Here is a 10,500-nt window from a genome sequence, read left to right as displayed (position 1 = left end):
GGGGGGGGGGGGGATGGAAGGGGAGAGGGAGTGGCGCTGGTTGCTCTGTCCCTTCCCTGCAAGGCTCCTCAAGTTCATTTTGAGTCCCTCAAAGCCTGGCAAATGAGGCCAAGCACCCACCACCTCCCTACCCTACTTTTGTTGTTAGGTGTTTTGTCCCAATACCTAGAAATGACAATTATGATGGTCATAGGTGTGGAATTTGTCTCTACTGTTCAGCGTGGCTTAACATCAAATTTCCAAGCATAATAAAAATAACAAAGTAAAGGAGGAGGGGTGTTTAAGCAATCAAATCTTCTGGGAAGAGAAGAGGACGGGACAAGTGAATAACAGTTTATTTGCATATACACAAGAGAAGAGTCGGCCTTCTGGGTGAGGAGAGCGGGGGCGGTGAGGAGGTAAGGCCAGCAGAGGAAGGCACCTTGACAGACAACAAGAGACTCAGCTTATTAAATTGATCACAGTTGCCAACTTCATTTGTCCCAAGCCAACAACTTATATAACTCATTTACCTGCCCCAAGCCAACAACTTATATAACTCATTTACCTGCTGTCCACAAAATCATTTACAAAACCAGGTGGAAATAAAATGTAGAGAAAAGGTTTTATCTATCTGAACCTGCCACTTTAAAACTTTATGTACAGAATGTGGAGGGTAGAGGAAAATATAAGATGCACTTCCAAATAGTCATTAATCTAATCAGTGCTATCTGCCCTGCTAGGGAAATTACTTAATCATGGGAGCATTTAGGGATTAAGTGCATCTCAAGTTGGGACCTCAATTCTACAACGATGCAGGCAGAGGAGCTATAGTAGTAGTTCCAGCCAGGGGGTCAGGGCCAAGATCACACACAAAAGATGTGAGGCAGCTAAAATAAATACCCATTTCCCAGCTGCTCAGTGGGAACATCCTGGGGCCGCTGTCTCCTGGCCAGCTGAACTGCAATGCTGCACATCTCTCTCAAGGATGGCAGGCATCCTTCTAAACAACATTCTTTGACTTTTAGGCAGGCACTCTATCACCTGAGCCATGCCCCCAGTCTTCCTGGACTTCTATAGTTAACCAAAATAAAACCTGACTTTATGAACATTATGAACTTCTCTTTTGAGCAACCAAAACAAGGTAAAGGCTCCTTAAATCGAGGACCAAGTTCTGCATTTGGGGACTATAACCATCAACAACTAGTTCCTAAGGAAATTTCTTTCTTTCTGTTTTTCCTTCAGGACTGTCTTTAAAGAAGTCAGAAGAGGCTATATGTTGATCAGGTTAAAATAAAACAAACTATAAGGATTGGGTGTGCTGACTAAGAAGGGGAAGAGAAACACACACTGAGTGGTTATATCTTTTTTGTATATAAAGGATTAAAAATTCAAATTTAATACATTTTGGAAAAGCAAATGTAAAATGACTTGGGCTTATAAAACCAGAATTTACAATTATCCATGAATAGTCAAAGACAAATTATAGAACCATTTAGATTACAAATCCAAAGTAATTCTACTATTAGTTACAGAATCATTGTCCCACTTCCCCCGTAAGGGTCCAGTTATTGAACCATATGCATCCCCACCGCACACACTCCGTCTCCTGCTGGCACAGTGCTTCACACCCAACCACAGCACACACATTCTAGGCACACCTTCCCTTGCAGTACTTGGTTACTTCCTCTTGGCTCACACCAACCACCTTCCTTTCATACAGAACCCAGCCCCATCACTAGATTTCATTCTTCAGCCCCCATAGGTTGAGGTTCCAGTGGGACAGATCCTTGTCTAAAAGGAGTGCTGGACAGTGAGGCCATACCAGCCTTGTGCTAGCACCTCCCTATTACCCATCTCAATGGGGCTCCTGGCTATCTAGCACCTTTGCACTGAAGTTATTGTTCTTTCTCTTCCTCACGTTTTGCCAGTATTCCGCCTTTAGTGTCCTCTATGTCAACAAAACACCTGGTCATTCCTAGTTCTTCCTGTCTTAACCTTTCATTGAGGGATGCTAACCACCACTACAAAGCTGAAAATCTCTGGGTCTTTTTTCCTCTTAATCGTTCCATACCTCAACAGAACTGAGTCTCTTCTGGAGCCAGGAGTGAAACCAACACCCCTCTCCCTATCCACTCTGCCTCCTAACAGACCGACTCAGTAAGAAAGTCACCTTGAGATGCCTACCGCTCTGCAAAGATCAATCAGAACCCCATATCCTCTTTATTGTAAGCCTGAGGAAAGACACCAGGCCCAACACTGACAAATGGTTTTGAACTGAATTAAAAGAATAAAGTAGCACATTCTGTTCTTCACTACACTTCATTAACACACCTCTAATATCCACTTTAGTAGTTTGAGCACAGAGCTCTTGAAAGCTGTGTTTTCTCCTTCTTTCAACACGCCAAGTCTCCATCACATGAATTCAAGGAGGCACCTGCTGGCCTACAGGCCTTGACCAAGTGCCTGACTGGCTACGTTGTGTTATCTGTGACTAGTCATATTGTATGGCCCCTCTGCAGTACACATTGCCACACGCTCAGTTTGCAAACAGCGGAATTTATCAGGGAACTATGTGCTCTTGAATCTGATCTTACGTGCTAACCTCTCATTAGCATTAAAAATGCTCTGTTTTTAGGATGTGCACATTAAATGTTCAATGAAGTGTTCCTTAGAGAAAACATGGAAGATTCCTTTAAGAAAGGAGCAGCATTCTCCCCTCCAGCACAGCCAATGGACTGAAGGGTTCCTTGCATTCTCCCAGCATAAATCTACAACTCACTGGCAGTGCAATCTGATTAACAGAGCCTTCACCATCAACACCAGAACCCCTATGGCATGTGAACAGGTGAGATGGCAAAAATTACAGACCCACAGGTTCTTGCTGATGGCTAAAAGAAAGGTATCATGAGACAAAATGCTCACATGCATTGGTGCACACATGCATGCGAGAACAAGTCAAACGTCCCAACACGGATTCCCTTTCCCAGAACCTTGCTCTCGCTGACTAGAAAGGAGCTTTGCTCCTCAACACAGAACAAGCCAATGGCTAGACATTCCAACCCACGGGTGAAGTGAATAGAAGGGAGCAGCAGTAGACACAAAATTTTAGGCCCTGGTTTTATGTGCCTTTAATACTTTTTTTCCTTTCCTCCATGTTCACTAACAAGATAAAATTTGTAAGGCTACTGTTTGTAGCTGTTTGCTTTCCCTTTGTATTTATCATGTTTTCAATTTCTTCTCTGAGGAGGAATTCTCTGAATCTGTGTCTTCTAATTCAACTCGGTGCCTTTTGAGGCCACTGTGGCCATCAGCAGCCCGGCTGCTGTCTGGGGCTGAGGGGTCAGTGGGGTCCTCTCTCATTACAGCACTGGTGGCCTCACTGGCCATTTCGGACGCACAACAATCTTTGTGTAGGAGAGTCCCTGACACAGACAAGTTATCATGGTCAGTGTTGGAGTGTCCTGGGGAAGAAAAGGCCACTGCCTCTAGTTCCCCAAAGTTCTGCCCATTGTTGTGGGGATGAGGGGGCCAGGGGTGTAAGCGTCCATTGTTGTGGTTGGCACAGATGGTTTCAAGGCTCCTCTCCTCATGGTCATCAGACTGGGTCCTGGGGAGGTTGCCAGGCCCACCGTCAAGAGCAGAGCCAGATGGCTTAGGGACTGGAAGAGAAGGTGGGTCCTCAGCCTGGCTGCTCAGGGCCTTGCTTAGGGCCTTTCCATTGAGCTTCTTGGTTTCGCAAGAAGAGTGTTCTAGAGAGCCACCATTGTTAGTGTCCTCAGAGGTGCCCTCTGGTGCCTCTGCCCAGGGATGGCTGCCGTGCTCATGACCTGGGCCATTGCTAGGATTTCTAGTGGAAGGCCCTTCTTTAAAAGCATCCTTGCGAAGCCCTTCAGGGGGCAGGTCCTGGTTCCTCTGGGCTGTGTTTACACAGGCTTCCTCACTAGAAGAAGGGGCTGGGCTGTCTTTGTGGCTCGTTCCTGCCCTCCCTTCATCAGCTTCCCCAGTCACAATGGAGGGCTCTCCATCTTTGTTATTTGAGTAAGAGATGTAAGAGTAGCGGAGCCATTTGTAAGCTTTATAAATCTTTCTCTCAACAGATTCAATGTCAGAAGTTGGTGATGCTCGGTTTGGCTGGATCTCCCGGGTGGAAGTGCTCCGCTCAGGGGAGGAGGCGGGGGAGGAGGAAAGGTCGTCCACCTTGATCTGGGGGTAATCATAGTTGTCTTCTCCAATGTAGGTGTTTGTAGGCTTGATTGGGGCACTAGGCCTCTCTTCTCGGGGTGTCTTTTGTCGTCGACGCATGGCATTTCGCTGCCGGGTGGAGGCTCGGCGTTCATTCAGTTCCTCTTCATCCTCTGAGCTGCTGGAGCTGCTGGAGCTGCTGGATTCATCTTCAGGACTGGGTGACCGTGGGCGGGGGAAGAGATCTGTATCCAGTTCAACCTCGCAGGCATTCTCTTCAGAATCAGACTCATTGGACAGAGCCAGAAGGCGTTTATCCTGGTAACGCCTCAGAGCAGACAGGCGCTGCTGGCGAGAGGCTGCGTCCTCACACGTGGATGTTGGTGGGGTCGGTGCCACAGCATTTGTGCTGGTGACCCTAAGGGGGCCCAGGTGGAAGGCATTGTCAGCAGACTCATCTACTGTGGGAGGTGGGGAACGGGGCAGTGAGGCCGAGGACTCTGAGTCAGTGTAGCCTGAGCGCTCACTGACTCCTGCATGAAGTTGAAGGATAGTACTTTCACTGAGGTCACTGTCTGAGTCAGAGCTCCAGCCCTCAATTTCTCGGCGAACCAAGGAGTCAAAGAAGGCCATCATCCGGGGATCTTCCTGGACCGACTGATTAGCATAATCGTGGGACAGGCCACTCCCACTATTCAGCACAAGGCTGATATATTCTTCATGGGTGTAGAGGCAGCGGGAATCATCTTCAATCCGGCCATCAAGGTCTCCAGTACATCCTGGCTGCTTGTATGGGCTCCAGATCTGCATAGAAGATGAAAAAAAAAAGCAATCAAGACTGATTGGAAAGTGGGCTATATTTGGTAGTAATAAATGCCATTAAGGCAGAGCTTCTTTGAATACTCCATGTTATCTTAAAGTCACTACCTTTAAAAATGTATTCTTTGCCTATAAGCCTAGCACTTGAGAGGTTGAGGCAGGAGGATTGTAGTTTAAGGCCAGTCTAGGCTATACTGTGAGACTCTGTCTCAAGCATCAAGGCCAATTAGGTACTTCTCAATTAATAGCTGAGCACAGTGGTATATGCTTGTAGGAGGCTTAGGTCAGGAAGACTGTAGTTTCAGGTCAGCTGAGGAAGAAAAGTGTGAGACTCCAATCAATGGAAACAAACATGCCTGTCATCTTAGCTATGAAGGGAAGCCTAAAATAGGGAAATCTTAGTCTAGGTATGTGCTCAGAGGGGAAGCAAGGGTCAAAAATAAGTGCAAAAAGGAGCTGAAGGTATAGCTCCGCAGCAGACTGCCTACCTGAAGACATGAGGCCCTGAATTCAAACCTCAGTACTTTCAGGAAACAGAAGAAGAAAGAAGAAAGAAGGAAGGAAGGAAGGAAGGAAGGAAGGAAGGAAGGAAGGAAGGAAGGGGAAGAGGGGGAAGAGGAGGAGGAAGAGGAGGAGGAGGAGGAGGAGGAGGAAGAGGAGGAGGAGAAGAAGCAGCAGCAGCAGCAGCAGCAGCAGCACCACCACCACCACCACCACCACCACACCACCATCAGCACTGAACAAATAAAAAACAAGGGCTGGGATATAGCTCAGTGGCAAAGCGCTTGCCTAGCAAGCGCAACGTCCTGGGTTCGATCCCCAGTACCAAAAAAGAAAAGACAAAAAAATACAGTTAAAAAAAAAACCCAAACAAAAAAACAAGCCTGGCACCCCTGTGATCCTCGCTATTCAGGAGGCAAATGTAAGGAAAATCATGGTTTGAGGCCAGCCCAGGCAAAAAAGTTCACAAGACACTGCTGGGAGCAGTGGTGTGTGCATGCCATCCCAGCTTCTCAGGAGACTGAGACTGGGAGGATTTTAAGTTCTATGTCAGTCGGGACAAAAATATTTTTTAGACTCCAATTGAACAGGGGCTGGGAAGATGGCTCAGTGGTAGAGCGCTTGCCTTGCATGCCTGAGGCTCTGGGTTCGATTCCTCAGCACCACATAAGCAAAAAGAAAAAAGCCAGAGGTGGCGCTGTGGCTCAAGTAGTAGAGCACTAGCCTTGAGCTGAAGAGCTGAGGGACAGCACCCAGGCCCAGAGTTCAGGCCCCACAACCAGACCCCCCCAAAACAAACAAACAAAAAAAATCAGACTAAAAAGGACTGGAGGTATGGGCAAATTGCCTACCTGGCAAGCCTGAAGCCCCAAGTTCAAACCTCAATACTGCCAAAACCAAAACCAGACCAAACCAAACCAAACCAAAAATTAACAACATGCTTTCTAAGACTGAATCATGTAGTTGTATATGGAAATTGAGGCTTTCAGAGTTAGGTGCAAGAAAGTATGATTTAAGACAGAATTAACCTTGTATCTGGAGGCCTAAGCACTGTCTCTAGGTCCAAGATAACATTTTGTCTGCCTCACAACTTCTCTCCCCTTTACACTCCTCTATTAGAAACCTAGGAGTTATAATCCTAATCTAAAATGCTGGATAGAGGGGATGTGAAGATTAGTCAGTGTATTAAAAGATTCTCAGAAGGTTAACACTGTGCAGAGAGATACCACTCGTCCAAAGTGGAAAACAGACTCAGCCGTTGGTCCTCTGAGAGAGTTTCAGTCTATAGCTCCAAACAGAAATACTGCAGCTCTACTCAACTGTAATATTTCTATTTTAACCAATGGGAATTGCTTATTGGAGCTTGATAAGAATAGTCCACTGCCTACACTGCAGTTCCCACTTGGACATGCAGGCATCAGTTACCCAGGAAACTGGGTTCTCTTAACCAGGGAACTATTGGTTTGCTCCCTTAATCTGTTAGCTTCAGAACAGGTAAGACACACTCACCTGCAGGAGTGATTACAATCCTATCCCTTAACACACTTCAACTCTCTAGTCAGACACATGGACTCATAGCTCAGGTAACAGAACTAGGATTCTAATTCAGGTCTGTCTGATTCAAAGGCTCAACTTTATAGGTTGGATAAGTTTGCAAAAATAAAGTTCAACATAATTAAGCTGTCATAGCAAACAAGAAGGATTAGCTCTACCTCATCACCAGATTGGTCCATAGAGCAGCAGAAAAGCTGTTACATCACTGAGTTGCTATAGCAACTCAATGAATTCCAGGTGATTTTCTTGCCTGACAGGCTGTCTATCTTTAGATGGCATCTAACCCAGAGAACAGTAACCTCACATTCTCCACGCACCATCAAAACAAAAACATTTGTTTCCCCAAAGCTATCTCAGGATGAATCTGCCTCCTTGTGAAAATAATGCTCATTCCTCCAGTGCTTTACTTAGCAATTTCTGGAAAACAATGTCTCTTTAGAGGAGTTCAAAACAGCCTGAAGAAATCCAGAGCAGCATCTCCCCACAAATCCCCAACTCAGATTCATTCTTCAGTTTTGTTATCTATCCCCAGTTCCTGTCCTCAGGTGTTCTCCCCTTTTCCGCTTCATAATCTCACTTAGGGGTTTTAAGATGGCGATTCCCTAAGTTTGGAGTGTCCGGGAATGACCTGCAGAACAATGTTGACTCTGAGCCCACTTTTTATTTTTATTTTTAATTTTTGGCCTATTCTAGGGCTTGCACTCTGGGGTACTCTCCCACTACGCCTCCAGTCTGGCTTTTTTTTTTTTTTCTTCTGGTTAATTGAAGATGAAGCTGGTTTTAGACTGTGATCCTTAGATCTCAGTCTCCTGAATAGATCAAGGATTTGATTCACCAGAGCCTGGCTGAAGTTCCAAATTCTGTCTCAGTAAGACATAGTTTGGTGCCAAGATTATGTGTTGTGTTTTTGTTTGTCTGTTTTTCTAGTCCTGAGGTTTGAACTCAGGGCTTGGACACTTTCCCTGGTCTTCTTTTGCTCAAGGCTAACATTCTACCACTTGAGCCACAGCTCCATTAGTGGTTTCCTGGGTAGTTTATTAGAGGTAGGAGTCTCACAGACTTTTCTGCTTGGCTTGGCTTTGATCCGAGATCCTTATATCTCAACCTCCTGAGTACAGGTATGCATTACCAGCGCCTGGCCCAAGAGTATTCTAACAAATATTCAAGGGATGAATAAAAGCCAGTTTCAAGAAATACTAAAAATATAGTCAATATTAAATAAGTAGCAGAAAATAATGAGTTTGTCTGAATGGATTTTCAAATTCTTTGTGAGACTGATTGATATTTGATAAACACTTAGACATAGTGTCCAGTACAAGGCTCAAATTATAAATGCAAATCTCCACAAACAGATGTCTCAGGACATAAAAACATAAAAGCAAACTCCTTAGGATATTTGGGGGTGTCCTAAACTCTGAGCCCAGTCTTTTTATCTCCCAGTTCAAAATTGGTAAAATGTTGCTAACCATGTTTTTCAATATGAAGACAAGTCTACTTGTCCTTCATATCATCTCAGAATTAACACAAGTACAAAGCTGGCCTAACTACTTTGCAAGCCAACTTTATGGTTCCCATCTGTCCAAGCCTTGCCCCCACTTTCTCTTTAGAAATAAAAAACCATAATATTAAAAGACAGATTTTATTTGGGCTTTGGGGTTTATTAAGGTGAAGTAGACTGATCACTCCTGAAACTTGGGATAATGGAACAAAACAATCAAATGAAAGGGTTCCCACTCAACTCCCAGCTACCTAGTGACCTTGGGTGACAGTTTAAACAGTGAAATTAGATGGGTCTCATCCAGCAGACACCCAGTCTTCTCCTCAAAGGACTGACGGTACAGTCCTTTGTAGGGTTTGGAACCCAGGAGAGGGAGGAGCAGATGGGAACCCAGCCCCATCGCTTCTCACAGCTCTGAGCATGATGTCAACCTTGGAAACCTCTGTTTCTCATCCACAGACATGAGGATGATGAAATGACATAAGCAATAACCAAGCACCAAGAGGCAAGACCATTTCACTTTCATTTGAACCTCACAGCAGGAAATCAATAGACTCATCCAGAGATTTTCTTTTTCTGACATGGAGGCAGTAATGGGGCTTAAGCTCAAGGACCACTTGAGCCAAGCCGCTGGCCCTTTTTGCTTTTAGTGATAAAGTCTCATGCTTTTGCCAGGGCCAGACTTCTCCCCTCTGAGTAGCTGGGATTACAGGCATGCAACAGGTTAACATGTTAACATGCCCAACTCTCAAAAAGGCTTTTGAGCTTCCGAAGTACAGACTGTCTCTATTATCTTGGTTTTTACCCTTAAAACATCCATTTCAAACACTGTGAAGTACTTCATTTTTTGACCTTGAATATCAACATCAAAGCAATAAAAGAAAAACCCAAAACAACCAAACCCAACTTCCTATTACCAAGCATGACTCCACATTGGAGCTAGATTTGGAGCAAAGGAAGAGGGCTAAGATTTCTCTGTAAGCCTATGAAGAGTTGTTCAAAGGCCAAGTGAAAAGATGAAGTTCTATTCTTTTTCCAAGAGCATTCAAGTGGAAAGCCAATTAAGTAGCAAGTATCTGAGTGGCCACTCCGTGCTTGATGTAGCAGCTCTCTTAGTTTGTCTGTGTACTGACTGTACCTATATATTAGGTCCTAAATGGCTACACTGTCTAATGAAGCTTCTAAGGCCCTCTGGGCCTGCTTCTTTACTTTACCCAATCATTTCCTCTCCTTTCCCCCTTTTTTGTCTTCTTCTCCTTCTGTTTTCCCCCTCCTCCTCCACTTCCTCCTTCGTCAATCATAAGGCTTGAACTCAGGGCCTGGGCACTGTCTCTGAGCTCTATTGTTCAAGGCTAGTGCTCTATCCCTTGGAACCACAGTTCGACTCTGATTTTCTGGTGGTTAATTAGAGATAAGATTCTCACAGTCTTTTCTGCCAGGGCTTGCTTTGAACTGCAATCCTTGGGTCTCAGCCTCCCAAGTAGCTAGGATTACAGGCGTGAGCCACCAGCGCCCGGTGTCAATCATTTATTTTCTTAATAGGTCCCATGTGTTCCTGTTTCTGAACATTTTTATCTATAAGCACAATGTCTGGCACATAGTAAATAGGGACGAAATGTTTGATTCAATGAAATAAATAATTTGGAATGTTCTTCCTACCTCAAGGAGTGATTTTTAGGAAAAATCTCTCCTTCCTGTAGTACTTTGTGTGTATCTCTTGAGAACTCATTACATCTCTCATTATGTTGCATTTTTCATGTATTCTCATGTGTTTCCTATTTTTCCCTCTTCATGTACCACATAGGACCTAGCACAATGGTATACATTGGTATATATCAAAAATATGGGGCAAGGGGCTGGGAAAGTGGCTCAGTGGTAGAGTGCTTGCCTTGCATGCATGAGGCCCTGGGTTCAATTCCTCAGCACCACATAAGCAAAAAGAAAAAAGCCGGAAGTGGCGCTGT

At 44.9% G+C, this 10,500-nt stretch overlaps 1 protein-coding gene across 1 annotated transcript in view; it reads right to left on the bottom strand.

The window, feature by feature from the left end:
• Positions 1 to 319: 319 nt before the first annotated feature.
• The window catches only part of Dcaf5 (DDB1 and CUL4 associated factor 5), a 106,218-nt gene continuing 96,037 nt past the window's right edge, over positions 320 to 10,500 (bottom strand). The window contains exon 10 of the mRNA XM_013013679.1: positions 320 to 4,968. Within this exon, the coding sequence (XP_012869133.1) occupies positions 3,202 to 4,968 (1,767 nt within the window). The 3' untranslated portion in view covers positions 320 to 3,201. The remainder of the gene's footprint in view (positions 4,969 to 10,500) is intronic.

Source organism: Dipodomys ordii, unplaced genomic scaffold (assembly GCF_000151885.1).
Source record: "Dipodomys ordii isolate 6190 unplaced genomic scaffold, Dord_2.0 Scaffold2, whole genome shotgun sequence".
Classification (NCBI taxonomy): Eukaryota; Metazoa; Chordata; class Mammalia; order Rodentia; family Heteromyidae; genus Dipodomys; species Dipodomys ordii.
Note: the sequence above shows the minus strand (reverse complement) of the source record. Positions and strands in the feature narration are given on the sequence as shown.